This window comes from Pongo abelii, chromosome 19 (genome assembly GCF_028885655.2).
Source record: "Pongo abelii isolate AG06213 chromosome 19, NHGRI_mPonAbe1-v2.0_pri, whole genome shotgun sequence".
Lineage (NCBI taxonomy): Eukaryota > Metazoa > Chordata > Mammalia > Primates > Hominidae > Pongo > Pongo abelii.
The window spans coordinates 95,645,425-95,661,881 of record NC_072004.2 but is presented as its reverse complement, the minus strand read 5'-3'; the positions used below and the strand labels follow the sequence as shown (position 1 = coordinate 95,661,881).

At 53.1% G+C, this 16,457-nt stretch overlaps 1 protein-coding gene across 1 annotated transcript in view; it reads right to left on the bottom strand.

The window, feature by feature from the left end:
• The window catches only part of CARD14 (caspase recruitment domain family member 14), a 33,847-nt gene extending 17,644 nt beyond the window's left edge, over nucleotides 1–16,203 (bottom strand). The window contains 8 exon segments of the mRNA NM_001132464.1: nucleotides 836–985; nucleotides 1,409–1,534; nucleotides 2,444–2,563; nucleotides 3,773–3,940; nucleotides 7,787–8,112; nucleotides 9,285–9,422; nucleotides 10,417–10,647; nucleotides 16,133–16,203. Of these exon segments, the coding sequence (NP_001125936.1) occupies nucleotides 836–985; nucleotides 1,409–1,534; nucleotides 2,444–2,563; nucleotides 3,773–3,940; nucleotides 7,787–8,112; nucleotides 9,285–9,422; nucleotides 10,417–10,627 (1,239 nt within the window). The 5' untranslated portion in view covers nucleotides 10,628–10,647; nucleotides 16,133–16,203.
• Between the last annotated feature and the right edge of the window lie 254 nt (nucleotides 16,204–16,457).

The following is a 16,457-nucleotide window of genomic DNA, read 5'->3' as shown; positions in this document are numbered from 1 at the left end:
GAAAGAAACCAGCTGGACACACAGCATTTCATTTCTTTTAGAATATGTGTGATTTACTAGTTCTGCGAATAATGTATAACACACACACATACATACACACCCAGAAAACTGGAGGAAGGGAAGCAGAACCAGTTACAGAAGGAAATAAAATCCACCCGTCATCTCACACTCAGAATGAGCACAGCCTGCGTGTTGGTGCTTGCCCCGGGAGGGTTTTTCTCTACGTGCACACGTGTGTTTCCACCGTCGATGTGGGATGCTTGCCGTGCAAGGGGTGAGGAAGGAAGGGCCGGGTGGGTTCTGCATGCGGAGGGAGGAGCTCCTTTGCCTCCCCGGGGGCCTGGAGCTGGGGCTGCCTGCCAGCCCAGAAGGAGAGGCTTTCTAAGAATTCTGGCTTTCTGGGAACACGCTCCCTCCGTTACATGTAGGTCTGTCTTTCCACTCTCAGACGCTGGGCTTTTAAGCATTTCAGGAACACAGCATCTACACTGCAAATGGCTGCCTGTGGACAGCTTCAAACGCCGCCTGCCACATCCATCACCACACTCGACAGGTTCCAGAACCTTCTGCTAAGCTCCCCATTCTATGATATGGAAGCAGACTCTACTTGTCTACTGGGCACCTTCGAGGTTTCACGGCACCATCCACGCATGGGAGCTAGTGTGTCAGTCAACACAGTGACACTGGGCCGTCTCTGCAGGTGCCGCGTGTGGCCCAGCCTGGGACCCTGCCTGTCCTCCCAGTGCCTCCATGGGCCACCCTGGAGCCCAGCTGTGTCCCGCTGTCCCCGCAGCCCCTGCCTGGCCTCCAGCTCGGGTCAGCCGGGAACACTCACCACACCCGGAGGCTCTGCCTGCAGCTGGCGGAGCTGTGTGCGCAGCTCGCAGACCTGGTCCGTCAGCTCGAACACCTGCCTGCGGAGGGAGTCCTTCTCCACCAGGCTCTGGGAAATCTCCCTCTGAGCACTGTCCCTTGCGGAGTATGCCTGTGGGCCAAGACGGGAGTAAGGAGGCCGTGCCGTCACCACCAGGGAGCCTCAGCTAGAGAAGGAGAGACCTGTTTGTAGCCTGCGCTCATCTGACATCCACTAAATGGCCCACGCTGAGCTGTGCAAACTTAAGATTCATTTCAATTCATGTTCACATGTGCAGTTTTGATAAAACCCAATATTTGGGGTGCACTTTCTCAGTGTCATGTTCCAGGAATAAGAGCAAGAAGGATGATAGAGACAGCGTGTGGACAACAGGCCTGGGGGAGTGAAGTAACTTCGTGTGGACCGAGGAGAAAGACCCTGAAATCTGGGACCAGTTGCCATCAAGGACAGGGAGCCACGAGACTGTCCCCGGAACCAGCCCTCACCTGGGGAAGCAAGCGTGGGGTGGCGGGGTGGGCCCGGCCTCTCAGGTACCTGGTCTCGCTCCTTCTGCAGCTCGCACACCTGGGCCTGCAGCGCGTTCACCTTCTCCCTGTAGAGCTGGCAGGCCATCTTACTCTTCTGGAACTGCAGCAGGGTCTGTTCCTTCTCTTCCCAGTACTGGACAGAGTGGGACACATGGACTGTGGAGCTCAGCAGCTCTGAGGGTCTGGGCTTAGAAGGGGGTCAGGGAACCCAGGGGTGGAGGGAGGGAGGGAGACAGTTCTAGGGATGAAATAAGGTCAGTTCTCACTCGTCTTTCTCTCTCTTTTTTTTTTTTTTTTTTTTTTGAGACAGAGACTCGCTGCGATGCCAAGGCTGGAGTGCAATGGTGCGATCTTGGCTCACTGCAACCTCTGCTTTCCAGGTTCAAGCGATTCTCGTGCCTCAGTCTCCTTAGTAGCTGGGATTACAGGCACACACCACCAGGCCCAGCTAATTTTTGTATTTTTAGTAGAGACAGGGTTTCACTATATTGGCTAGGCTGGTCTGGAACTCCTGACCTCAAGTGATCTGCCCGCCTCGGCCTTCCAAAGTGCTGATTACACGCGTGGGCCACCATGCCTGGCCTCGCTCGTCTCTTAAGTGCTAGATTTCAAGGCACATCTAGAAAGTTGCTTAGGCTGATTATATCTGAATTAAAACAATGAGTGGATGTTGCATGCCTAGCTGTGTTTTGCTTTTTTAATGTTCCAGAAAAACAATTCCCCCTCCCTGTCCTCTTCTCTTCTACCATCTCCTTTCCTCCCCGTTCCCTCCTCACCTAAGTCCCTGGCTCTCCCTGGGGCCCGGGCCCTGAAATCCCCTGCGTTTGAATCACGCATCTGCCTGATCATGGTCTTAGCTGTGGGGTGCGAGTCGGTCTCAGGGTGGCGCTGACAAAGGAACAGATGAACAGGCTGACAGATTCATTCAGCAACATTATGTGAGCTCGGTGTGGATGAAGGAACCTGGCTTCCCCACAGACCTGTCCGCACCCCTGAGACAAGACCCAGGAGGGTCACAAGAGAGGAGGGGGTCACACGGCACCTGCTCTCGCTGCTTTTCAGCGGCCACGGCCCGTTCCCGCAGCGAGTGGATGCGCTCCACCAGCTCCTGTCGGCTCCCCCGCGCCTCGTCCAGGCTCTGCTCCAGAATGTCCTTCTCCACCTGGGGCACAGAGAGGTCAGCTTGGGGTGCTGGCTTCCCCAGAGGCCTGCCCTAGGCAAGCAGAATCCCGAGAAGACGGCGGCAACTGCATGGTCAGGTGTATGGACGGATGCAGTCTTACTACTGTACGCTGGGCAGGAGAGAAGCCACGGAAAAGCCACCCATCATGCCTGGAAAAAGTGCAGATTCATGGCCAAGGAGAAGGAACACAGGAAGCTGGCAACCTCTGAGGACACCAATTCCTCCCTTTACCAGGTCAGCCTTCTCCTTCAACAGATCTACCGGCAGTTTCACAGCGAGGGAGAAACCAGCAGACAGGTCATTCCCTTCTGACACTCACTTCCCAGGAAGGAGCTTATAAACAGGGACACAATCCAGGCTGCAAGATGGCCAGTGCCCTGGGCCCAGTGAATGCTTATGGAAGGAATATCTCAATAAATACCAATCTACTGAGAGGGGACGAGGAGGAGATGCCAAGGGTCATTGCTCACTCCCTGCTCCGCTTCAGAGCCCCCCTCTCTCCAGTGCACCTGAGGCCCAGAGGGCAGAGTCTTTCCAGGCAGAAAGGTTTCTTTCCCCCATCCTTAACGCGAATCCCATGCTTTACAATTGGCCAAGTCCACTCCAAAACACAATCACTGCAGTAAACCCACCAAGTGGGGCATTGTGATGCACCTCCAGCGGCTTTTATTTTTATTTGTTTGAGACAGAGTCTCCCTCTGTCACCCAGGCTGGAGTGCAGTGGCGTGATCTCAGCTCCCTGCAGCCTGAAACTCCCAGGGTCAAGTGATCCTCCCACCTCAGCCTCCCGAGTAGCTGGGACCACAGGTGTGCACCACCATGCTTGGCTACTTTTTGTATTTTTTGTAGAGATGGGGTCTCGCCATGTTGCCCAGGCTGGTCTTGAACTCCTGAGCTCAAGCTATCTGCCCATCTCGGCCTCCCAAGTGCTGGGATTACAGGAATGAGCCACTGTGCCCAGTTCCAGCTTTTAATTCTGTTCCAGCAGCTTTTAATTCTGCCAATTTTGGGGTCTGGAGAACAGCAGGAAGGAAGGAGGTAAAGAGAAAGTGGGTGAGATGAGTCACTAAATTTCATCTCCTGTTCTTAGCCTCACCTTAATTAAACCACCTGTCAGAAACTCCACAGCCTGGGGGCCAAGCCCCCAAAGCAGGAGGCTGCTCTTTGCTGGGGGGGACCGGAACCTACCAGGCTGAAAGTCAGCGAGCGCAGTTTCTCATTCTCCTCCTTCAGGCGGTTCAGCTCCTCGTCCCCGGACTCCTGGTCGCTGGCTGTCCTCAGGGACCGCTCTTGCAATTCCAGCTCGCAGGAGGAAACCATGTTGGCTCGCTGCAGCTCCTGCTTCAGTAGATACAGCTGTGCGGCAGGGAGGCGACAGGAAGGGCAATGAAAACAGCTTCTCCCCTGACCAGGAGCTGGGGGCATTTCTCACCCTTCCTCGCAATGATGCTTTTAGTGCTCAGGAGGCTTCCTGCCTTGAGACTGAAAAACCCACGGAAGGGTTCACCTAATGAATAGTCCCAAATATTCAACTGGGGCTTGGAGGACAGAGGCCTTTCAGCTCTGCTTTATAGATGAGGCACCGTGGTTGAACTACATCCAGGGTTAGGGTCCCAGGAACAGACCAAAAGGCCTTGATAACCAACTCCTGGATCTCTACAGCTGAGCAGCCGGCAGTGATGGCCAGCATGCTCCCCGGCTTTTCTGCTTGTCCATATTCTGCTAAATACATCAAGAAAGGGAATTTGGAGTCATGGAAATCAGTAAGAAGTAAGAGAGAGGAAAGTCAGGTCAGATGGGGTAGACGTGCCTGGGAACGCGGGACCGGGCTATTCAGACAGCAAAGCTCCTGTGTTGACTTGCAATCTGTGTGCAGGGCCCTGGCCTTCCAGGGACTATCCCACCAGGTCCTGCTGGCCTCCTTCCTCTGGACAGCAGCCCAAGAGAAACTTGGAGCTCGAGCCATGGGCCCGGACTCTTCCTGTCCTGGGTGTGGCAGCCCTGGGGAGGTAGGACTTTCCCCGTGAGGCAAGCCCGGGAAGTCTGCACGTCGGGGTGGGTGCTGGTGCTCACCCATGGGCTGTGGCCAAGAAGGACCTTTTTCCACCTGGACTTTCCCCTCCCGACACCCGGTTACACATTCTCAAGTCGCAAGTTCCCAGCTCCTGCAATGGTCCAGCTGGGCTGGGCATGTCACAGTCTACAGATTCAAAAAGTAAAATCAAGTCAGAGCTGGAAGGGAACAGGAAAACATGAGACTGAAAGTGAACCAGAACAAATGAACCGAATTCTATTTCCAACAGACGCCATAACCACAACAAAGAGAGAGACAGACAGACAAGGACAGAGAGAGTGAAGATACAGTGACTCACAAACACAGTGTTTGATTACAAACCCTCAGCCTTGAGCAAGATTGGGTGGTGGGGGGAGGTGAATTACAAACAAATCTGGCACTCATCTTAGTGGGGCTGTTAATGGCAGTGGTATGAGCAGAGTGATTCTGAAACAATTTGAGATGTGCTGCAGGACTGAGCACGGGTCTGAACGTGCTGGTGACGCTGGGAGCAGGGTTCCCCCTGGGGAAGGAGCACACACGTATGGAACAGGAGAAGGCAAGAAAAAGCCGCAAGGCATGGGTTGGAATTAAAGGTATGGGTGAGAACCCATGATTTCTGAAGTATGCACGTGAACTATATGTATGCTTCCATGCATAGGAGTATGTGTGTGTACACAGACAAGTATGTATGTGCATATGTGTATGTATATGTCCATACGTGTGTGTGTGTTTCCTAGCTCTGTCCCCTGAAAGGGCTGAGAAGCAAAGACACCCCAGTAGTGATGGGCACACCTATGCCCAGATCTTGTTCTCTAAAAGGAGGCAGGAGGCCGGGCGTGGTGGCTCATGCCTGTAATCCCAGCACTTTGGGAGACCAAGGTGGGCAGATCGCCTGAGGTCAGGAGTTTGAGAGCAGCCTGGCCAACATGGCAAAACCCCGTCTCTACTAAAAATATGAAAAATTAGCCAGGTGTGGTGGTGCGCGCCTATAATCCCAGCTGCTCGGGAGGCTGAGGCAGGAGAATTGCTTGAACCCGGGAGATGGAGATTGCAGTGGGCTGAGATGGCGCCATTGCACTCCAGCTTGGGTGGCAGAGTGACACTCCGTCTCAAAAAAAAAACCAAAAAATAAAAATAAAAAAAAAGAAAGTGGGGCCCTCAGAGAATGGGCTGAGCCTGGATTTGGGGTAGGCCGGGTACAAGATGACCCTGGAATATCTTGTGAGGCCAGAAAAGAAGTTGGTGCTCCAAAAACAAGGGACCCGTCTCAGGACACGGAGCTGGTTGAAGGGCTCCATTGGTCACATCTAGGTCCATTTGAGACCAAAATCATTAAGGACAGTGAGAGGTCAGACCCCTGCAGAGTAGGAACCCATGAACTGCACCAAGAACAGAGTCAGCCACGGGAGAAGGCAAGGCAAAGGCCGCGAGCAGCAGCAAAGTGGAGCACTGGCACGGTCGTCATTCACGGCTCCCGGGGTAGGGGCCAGCTCCCGCCAGAGTCACCACAGCTACATCCTGGGAAATGTCCACCAGGAGCAGGGTGCTTGCTGGTCTTAGCACCCCACACCCGAGATGCTTATCAGTTGCAGGGAAGAAAAGAAAGAGCCATTCTGCAGTAGAGCAACTGGGCTGCACCTTGACAAATGGTGGATGGTGACATCCCCTGTGAGGGGTGACAGGACCTTGAGAGCCCTCGAGGGGATGCCCTGAGTCAGGCCAGCACCGCCTGTGCAGGGTCCCGGCCAAAGAACATCATTTCTGTCTACACGTGGAGGACACAAGACCAACCCCGAATGAGAGGTCGTCTATCATCAAAGGGAAGGGTTGGGGGCTTTAAAGAGGGCCACCTCGTAACAGACAAAGAAAGGCTGTGGGCTGTTCCCAAATGAAGGCGGCTAAAGAGAGGAACAGCAGAACACAGGGCCCGACCCTGGGCTGGGGGGAGGGCTGTGAAGGAGTCACTGGGACAGATGACAAAACCGGAACACAGGCGGATTGGATAAAAACAGGGCATCCGTACCAAAAAGACTGAAGTTGAGAGCTGCACTGTGGCTATGTGGGACATGTGCTTATTTTCAGGAAGTAGACATTGAAGGGTTTGGCAGGGGTAAAGGGCCACGAGAGAATAAAAGAACAAATGATAAAGCAAGGGTAGGTGGGTATTCTTTGTACTATTTTTATTTGTGTGATTTAAAAATATATATTTGGAATTATTTCTGAATAAGAAGTAAAAAATGAAAAACAAACCACAGTCACGATGAAAGGCAAAGCGCTGGCCAGTGCAGGGGCTCACACCTGTAATCTCAGCACTTTGGGAGGCCGAGGTGGGAGGATCGCTTGAGCCCAAGAGTTCGAGACCAGCCTGGGCAACATAGTGAGAACACCATCTCAAAACAATTTTTTTTTAATTAGCTGGGTATGGTGGCACAATCTGTAGTCCCAGCTACTCGGGAGGCTGGGGATCATTTGAGCTCAGGAGTTTAAGGCTGCAGTGAGCTAGGATTGTACCACTGCACTCTGGCCTTGGTGACAGAGCCAAACACTGTCTCTAAAAAATTAAAAATAATAGTAATAATAATAAAGGTAAAAAGCAAATGCCAAAATGACAAGGAGTGCACATCCTCAATATTTTGAGAAGCCGTACCAATCAGTCAGATCATCATCCCCAAAGAAAAGTGAGTGAAACACACTGAGTTTCAGAGGCCTCACTTAAGAACCCTCCTGCCCTCCCCGCCTGAGTCCAGGACCAGCTGAGAAGGACAAAGGAGGATGACAGAGACCGACTATCCCATGTCACTGCCGCAGCTGAGCAGTGGGACATAGGCGACTCTACAAATATGCAGCCCAGAGTGTCCAGACCTGCCCAGGCGTTGGCAGGAGAGGCAGTTCACAGGCAAGCCAGCTACGGGCAGCTACTGGTAGAGGCACGCCTCACCGCCACGCAGGCTACACAGGGGGCCTGGGTGGCCTCCTGGGGATGGTAAGGATCAGCTTTCCGGAGGGGTCTCAGCCAAGGCTCTCGGGGCAGGGAAGTGTTAGACAAGGAAGAGGGGAAAGGAGTTCCAGGCAGATGGACCAGCTAGTACAAAGGCCTGGGGGCAGAAAGCAGCAGAGTCGCGCTGGGGTGCAGGGTGTCCCCCTACCTCCTCCTGCAGGCTGCGACAGCGTGAGGTGGCCAGCTCCTTCTCCTGCAGCGCGTTGCTGTAGTGCAGCGAGAGGCTGAGCATCTCGTCCTTCAGCCTCAGCACCTCATGGAAATGTGCGCTCACCTCACGCTTCATGCGGCTGTGGTCAGCCTCCAGCTGGTGCAGGCCCTCGGCACGGGTCTCGGCCAGGCCCAGGCGCTCCTGCAGCTGCTGGCACCGCCGCAGCAGCACCTCCTTCTGCCCCTTCTCCTGGGTCAGCTCCTCCTGCAGGCTGCCAATCGCCCCAGCCAGGCACTCGGTCAGCTTGGATGTCTCCATGAGACCTGTGGGCAGATGGGCAGGCGGGCAAGTGAGCAGGTAGGGAGGTGATAGGTGGGCAGATGACAGGTGAGCATGTGGGTGCGTGAGCATGTGGGCGGGTGAGCAGCTGAGCATGTGGGCAGGTGGGCATGTGGCAGGTGTGCAGGTGCACAGGTGGGCCGGTGGGCATGTGGCAGGTGTGCAGGTGCACAGGTGGGCCGGTGGGCATGTGGCAGGTGTGCAGGTGCACAGGTGGGCCGGTGGGCATGTGGCAGGTGTGCAGGTGCACAGGTGGGCCGGTGGGCCGAGGCATTACTCCCATGCCCCCGCAGCCTTGCCCAGACTCCCCAGCAGGCCCCCAGCTTTAACCTGCTGGTCTCCTTAAAAGCTCCTGGGCCTCAAGCAGACTTGGTCTTTTGGTTGAATAAACAGCGTGACTCCCAATTTTGGCACGAGGTTTACCCACTCTGACCTTCCCCGTGAGACCCCACTGTTCAGACTTAATGACCCTCCTCAGTAGCTGAGATGCACTCAGTGCTAACTCATTTTAACGTTATCCCGAGAAGAAGATTAAAAAAGAATACGAATTCGCGTACTAGAACTCTAAAGAACATAAATGCACACTGTGCGGGAACACAGGGAAAATGGTCTATTCTCCACTGTTTTGGGTCATGTGAGTCCTGCTCCTTTCAATACCTAAATCTTTCAACAGCTCCTCCAGGGAAGCCTAGAATTACTCCCTGAAGGAAAATGGTGAGCACTGCACAGAAGGCTCCACGGCCCTGTACCCTCCGGCCGGGGCCACTCTGTCACCTCCTAAGAGCTGAGGCTGGGCTGTTCTGGCCCCTCCAGCAAAGCCGCAAGGTTAAAGGTGGACTCCAGGAGACACTCCGTTGCCCTTTGCTTGTGTCTCTCCAAGCAGATTCTCCCCACCCCACCCCTCAGGGGTCTCCTTTTGGCACTGGGTAATTAAGGACCGACCCTTTAGAGTCAAGGCCCAGGGGCTGCTTATCCTACCCACCCCCAATACAGGGAGGGGGTTCCTCACCCTCAGAGTGCTGGGGCTGGGACAGGAACTGCAGCCTGGAGGGAAGGGGGAGAAGGGCAAATCGGCAGGTAAGCGGGGCACCTGGGATTACCAGGAGCCTGAGGTTCCTAGAAGTGCCTGCCAAACCGTCAAAGTCGGAGCTCTCACCGCTAAAGTTGCTGAAGTCAACATCAGGCTGCAGCCCGGTGACCAGGTTATAGACATCAGGGTTGTGGAACTTCAGGCTCTCCAGGAAGGCGATGGCCCCGTTCTTCCCTCGAGTCTTCAGCAAATCCAGCAAGTGCCCTTGGGAGGCAGAACCATCTGTTAGCTACCAAGGGGGCTGGGCTCCCTGGCTGGCTTCCCCACGGGGGAGAGGCCTGGGGCTAGGAAACCCCCGGCACATCTAAGAATCTGGAGGTGAAAGTAGTTTTCCGGGATCTGCCAGGTGGAAGCCGCCGTCACTGCTCTCACAGGCTCCCTTTTACCCACATGACCTCAGTCAGACTCGAGAAGGGCAAAGCTGGTATTTATTGAGCAACTACTGCAACCCCAGCGCTCTGGCGAGTGAGGGGGGACCGGGACGGGGTGAGGAGGTGGGTCCCTGCTTGCAAGCACCTCCCTGGCAAGCTGGTGGGTGATGCAGACACAGGGTCCCACCACAGTGCTGTCAGCTTTGGAGCCGCGCACAGAAAGCAGAGTGGCACCCCGGGGCTGCGGGGGATAAGTCTCAGGGAGCCTCGGGGCCTTCCACGCCCAGGGCCCAGAGCCCATCTCTCTCAGCCAGAATGACTAGCGTGCATTAATCTCTCCTGTGTTTGGGGTTCATACGCCAACATGCATGAACATTATCATGTTGACAGCTACCCCTACTGCCTGTTTTCTGTGGCCCCAGCTTTGCAGTGAGTATTTTATAAACAGTAACGCATTTGCTTCTCCTAACAACCTTATACGGTAAAGCCATTACCATCCCCATTTTTTAATGAATAAACACGGCTAGTCGGACCATCAGAATGGACTCCAAAGACAGCTGTAGTGGTGTGAATGGTGGTTCCCCCTCAAAGACATGTCCACCTGGAACCTGTCCAGGTGACATTTTTTGGGAAAAGGGCCTTTGCAGATGTAAGTTAATGATTTCAAGATCAGATCATCCTGGTTATCCAGGTGGGCCCTAAATGCAACAGCAAGTGTTTTTATAAGAGACGGGACGAGAAGAGACCCCCTGAAGACAGAGGCAGACAGTGGAGCCATGTGGGTCTCCGGAAGCTGGAAGAGGTGGGGAAGAGGGAGCCGCGCTCACCAGCCCGCATGGCGCTGTTGGTGAGCCGGGGGCTGTGCAGCACCTCCTCCTCGTCCAGCTGGCACAGCACCTTGGCCTGGCGCAGGTAGGGGGTGAGGCGGCTGGGGCAGACGCAGCGCACGATCCTGTGACGGTGGTTCTCCATCATCTCCCACAGCGTCTCCTCATCCAGCGCCGTGAGCGCGGAGTCCTTGCGGCACAGTTCCCCCATGGCTGGGCGCTGGGAGGACCCTAGGAAGGGCGGCCATGGCGATGGAGGTGTCAGGGAAGCAGGAGCCCAGGAGAGCCAGGGTGACACCATTTTAAAATCACCTCCATCATAAAATTAGCAAGGCACACTCTTTGCCAGTCAGAACCCACAGTCCTGAGATGTTTACGGCAGAGGAAGCAGCTTGGTAACGCCTGCAAGGACAAACTCCCACAACGACAAAATATCCAGACGCCGATCACAGGACGAGACCAGCTTTTAAGATGATTATACTCATAGCAGGGCGCGGTGGCTCACGCCTGTAATCCCAACACTTTGGGAGCCCGAGGCGGGCGGATCACGAGGTCAGGAGATCGAGACCATCCTGGCTAACCCCATCTCTACTAAAAATACAAAAAATTAGCCGGGTGTGGTGGCAGGCGCCTGTAGCCCCAGCTACTTGGGAGGCTGAGGCAGGAGAATCATTTGAACCCAGGAGGCGGAGCTTGCAGTGAGCTGAGATTGCGCCACTGCACTCTAGCCGAGACTGCACTCCAGTGCAAGACTCCATCTTTGATGTACTTACACACTGAAATGAAATAGGTAACTTTCTATTTTTCCTTTTGAGACAGGGTCTCGCTCTGTTGCACAGGCTGGAGTGCAGTGGCACCATCACAGCTCACTCAGCTTTGACCTCCCTGGGCTCAAGTGATCCTCCTGCCTCAGCCTCCTGAGTAGCTGGGACTACAAGTGTGGGCCAGCTAATTTTTGTATTTTTGTATTTTTTGTAGAGACGGGGTCTTGCTTTGTTGGCCAGGCTGGTTTTGAATGCCTGGGCTCAAGTGATCTGCCCACTTCGGCCTCCCAAAGTGTTGGGATTACAGGTGTGAGCCACTGTGCCCAGCCAAGGATAACTTTCTTTAAATCAACAAAGTACTAAATGTTGTCATGCTGTCAGCCCACCCACATGCAGATATAACTTAGCTTTTACGTAGACAAGACCCCTATATAAGAAGAGTTTAAAACAAAGCTGGCATGTTCCTCCTCTTGCTTCCTGAGGCTGCCCTTGTCTGTAACTGAGTGACCTTCAATAAACTCTCTCTTCTCACTGCACTCTGCCACTCTCCTTGAATTCCTCCCTGTGAGAGATCCAAGAATCCTCTCTTGGGGTCTAGATCAAAACTCCTTTTGCTGGGCGTGGTGGCTCATGTCTGTAATCCCAGCACTTTGGAAGGCCAAAGCAGGTGGATCACCTGAGGTCAGGAGCTCAAGACCAGCCTGACCAATATGGTAAAACCCCATCTCTGCTAAAAATACAAAAAAAAAATAGCTGGGTGTGGTGGCGGGTGCCTGTAGTCCCAGCAACTTGGGAGGCTGAGACAGGAGAATGGCTTGAACCTGGAAGGTGAAGGTTGCAGTGAGCCGAGATTGCACCACTGCACTCCAGCCTGGGTGACAGAGTGGGACTCTGTCTCAAACAAACAAACAAACAAATAAATAAACAAAGAAACAAAACCCTTTTACCAGCAACGGAATTAACGAAATGGCTTCTGGGGCCAGGGAGGATTTTTCATTCAAACTCTCTCTCCCTGCGTGGCTAGTAGAGAAGGAGATGACGAATCCAGCCAAGATGACAAGAAGCCCTGAGTCCACACTCTGCTTCCCGCCCCAGCCCGGGTGTCTATGGCCGGTGGGGTGGGAGGTTGTGGGGGGATCTTCATCTTAAGGGTGGGTGTCAGAGCAATTCCTCTCCCTGGAGGAGGGCAAGAGGAAATGGGCGTCATCTGGTTTTGGCAGACTGGACTTGCAATTTGCCTTTAAAACACAGAAAGCTGCTCCTGGCTTGGGGAATTGATTTCCCCAGTGCAGGTGACATTAAAAACCAGACCACTGGCCAGAAGTGGTGGCTCACGCCTGTAATCCCAGCACTTTGGGAGGCTGAGGTGGGTGGACCACCTGAGGTCAGGAGTTCGAGACCAGCCTGACCAACATGGTGAAACCTCGTCTCTATTAAAAATACAAAAATCAGCCGGGCATGGTGGCATGCACCTGTAGTCCCAGCTACTTGGGAGGCTGGGAATTGCTTGAACCCAGGAGGTGGAGGCTGCAGTGAACTGAGGTCGCTCCACTGCACTCCAGCCTGGGCGACAGAGCGAGACTCCATCTCAAACAAACAAACAAACAAACAAACAAACAAAAGCCAGACCACTCCTCTCATTGCATCTAGAACCTGCATTCTCAACGGGGGTGAAACAGCCTCCAATGGGTGAAAATTCTTGCTCTTCTATGTATAAAGCACCGATACATGGTATGTCTATGATATTAATATTTCATGAGAGGATGATTAGGGAAAAGGTGTCTAAAAAGCTCCTTAGCGGGTGATGATGAATAAAAGGTTGAGAAACTGCTCTAAAATAAACTCAAGGGTTTTGACGCGGGGTCCAACAACCCAGCAGCCACAGGCAGTGCTCATGGCCTACTTGGGAGGAGCCAGGAAGCCGGCGGGAATTAGGGAATTAGGGTCAGGGAGTGTTTTTGCAGCAATGATGCTTGCAGGCAAAGGACACTGCTCTTCCTTGCTGAGGCAGACACCTGTTATTCTTCAGCATGGAGGTAACGCCCCTGGTGGACCCTGCTTTCTGGCCAGGAGCCAAAGTGGGCTGACATTCCCCCTCCTTCTTTCTGGTGGCTGTAATGTCCAGGTGAGAGCACCTGCCCAGGACTCTGAATCTGGGCTGCAGGGACAGGGGGAGGAGCGCAGGGCCTCTGTGCGGAGAAGGCAGGGCACAGTATGGATGTTTATTACACAGAGGGTTTGGGGAAGCTGTCATCAGTTTGCAAACTGATTAGGAAGCCTGAAAGACCTCCTATCCCCTCTATAGGACATCCTTGCTTCAGTGGTGTTGGAATGACTTTGACGGTCTTTGCCATTCTGGTTTCTCCCACTGTGTAAGGTTGAGCGCCATGGCCCCACCTGCTCTACCACAATCCTAAGCAATAAAGTCACTAATTCACACTTTGTTGCGTCAGTTACAGCTTTTTCTAAAAAATTAAAGTAAATAAATACATCTTTTTTTTTTTTTTTTAGAAATTCATCTAAAATAATGGTAGTAGGCTAGGCGTATTGGCTCACGCCTATAATCCCAGCACTTTGAGAGGCGAACGGGGAAGGATTGCTCAAGCCTAGGGGTTCGAGACCAGCCTGGCAAATATGGTGAAACCCTGTCTCTACTAAAAATACAAAAATTAGCCAGGCATGGTGGTATGCACCTGCAATCCCAGCTACTCAGGAGGCTGAGGCAGGAGGATCACTTAAGCCTGGGATACAGAGGTTGTGGTGAGCTGAGATTGTGCCACTGCACTCCAGCCTGGGTGACAGAGGGAGACCCTGTCCCAGTAAACAAACACACAAACAAACAAACAAACAAATAACAGTAGGGGTGCTGCACTTTGGAAATGCTGCTTTATATGTTCTTTATGAAAGGTAATTTTCACTGGAAGCCAGACTGTTGGCTTCTCTAGAGCCGAGATCATGCCACTGCACTCCGGCCTGGGCAACAGAGACTCTGTCTAAAAAAACAAAAAAAGTTCCCGTTGTTTTCAGCTACCCAGCAGGTGGTCCCTTGTTTGCAGCGGCCCAGGACAGTGACACAGAGGACTGCGCAGAGCACTCCACGTGAGGGAAATGTGCTGGGGAGTGACACTGGGCACAAGTGCCTCGCAGAAGACACTTCAGGGTAGTAGCCTGCATGGCTCGGCTGCGGGGGGTGTGGGCTTACAAAGGTGGTGAGGCAGACAGAGGGTGGACAGGTCCCCGAAAGGGCTGAGCTGCAGCTGGTCTGGGGCCGCCACCAGGGCTGATGTCCCAAGCCCAGTTCTGTCTGGACAGGATACATGAAGCAGGTCACCGTTACAGCCCGGAACGCCTGCTCTTCAAGGGACATGGCTAGTGCAGACTCTAAGAGTTGTTGGAGGTCCTCAGCAGTCACCTGCCCAGCCTCCCGTCCCAGCAAGAGGCCCAGGTGCTCTAGCTTTGGAGATGAGCTGTGTCCTCCACCGTGCCCCTGCCTGAGCCCCTATCTGGCATCAACATAAGGCCATTAGCCCATGAATCCATCTAAATAATTTCAAAATGTTTTAAAACTGTGCACTGTTTCCAGCATATAAAAAAACCCTGCAAATAACAAATATCCACGTACCCACCGTGTGGATTCAACCATCTTGACATTCTGCACTTCAGGTTTCTTTTTAAGGAAAAGCGAGGCAGATGGCGCCTTTTTGTTCTCTTCAGTCCCTCTTCCCTCCCTCTCTGGCCAGATATTCTAAAAATCATTTTAAAATGAATTTTTTTTTGAGGTAGGGTCTCACTCTGTTGCCCAGGCTGGAATGCAGTGGCGTGATCGTGGCTCACTGCAGCTTTGAGCTCCCAGACCCAAGCCATCCTCCCATCTCAGCCTCTCAAGTAGGTGAGACCGCAGGCATGTGCCACCATGCCTGGCTTATTTTTTAATTTTTGTAGAGATGGAATCTCCCTATGTTGCCCAGGCTGGTCTCGAACTCCTGGACTCAGGTGATCTGTCTACCTCAGCCTCTGAAAGTGCTGGGATTATAGCTCAGCCTAAAAATGATATTTAAAAAATCATTTCCTACAAGTGGAAGTGTGTATAAACAGTACATAGCATCTTCGAATGATACTTCATGCAGACAGCAGCTTTACATCAACTGTGCCTTCAGTGTTAGCTGGAACTTCACAGAAACTATCGTTCTGTGCAAGGCTGTATGGCTTCTGAGGTTTCTCATACTGATACATGCAGCTTGAACATGCACGGTCCTTTAAACTGTGCACTGGATTCAATGATATGAAGAACCACAGTGGACTTATGCTCCCGTGGGAGGATATCAGCTTGTGCCTAATTTTTCTCCACTGCTCACAGAGCTGCAGCCACCGCCTTTGTTAATCTCCTGGGCACAGGTGGGAGCAATTCCTCACAGACCCATGAATTCCTGTGACTTGATTCTTTTCATTTGGAATGAGAGGCTGGACCACTGGAGACAGATGCCTCTTGCAGGGATCTGTATGCTAAAAAATACTTGAAAATCAGAGCAAATCAACACCTGTCATCTAAAAAATGGAAAATGGGCCGGGTGCAGTGGCTCATGCCTGTAATCCCAGCACTTTGGGAGGCCAAGGCGGGCGGATCACCTGAGGTCAGGAGTTTGAGACTAGCCTGACCAACATGGCGGAACTCCGTCTCTACTAAAAATACAAAAATTAGCCAGGCATGGTGACGGGCGCCTGTAGTCCCAGCTACTTGAGAAGCTGAGGCAGGAGAATCGCTTGAACCTGGGAGGCGGAGGTTGCAGTAAGCCGAGATTGCATCATTGCACTCCAGCCTGGGTGACAGAGTGAGACTCCGTCTCAAAAATTAAAAGATAAAAATAAAACATGGAAAATGATCGTTGGAGAGTCATGTGTGCAGGAGCAGCACCACAAGCCATCCGAGGAGCCGGGTCTCCAGAAGTACTCACCAAGGGTCTCAGGTTCGCTTTTGCAGGAGCTCCGTGCCGCGGGGTGGGGTCCACAGTCCCCGCAGTGTCTCCAAAGCCCAGTGTGGTGCTGGCTGCCTCCGTTCTCTGCAGGCTGCTGCGTGGGACGGAGCTGGGCAGAAGGAAGAGCCTGAAGCCAAAGCAGCACCAGGTGAACTGACGGTGATTTCAAGCCATGTGACCCGTTCCAAAACTCAAAGTTCGGTCACAACAACCGCAAGCGGCAGGGAAAAGACGTCAAACTCGGATCCGGGAAATAACTCGGACCTTTGACCCCTGTGGTTTTCCCAGTAACTATTGAAGCTTC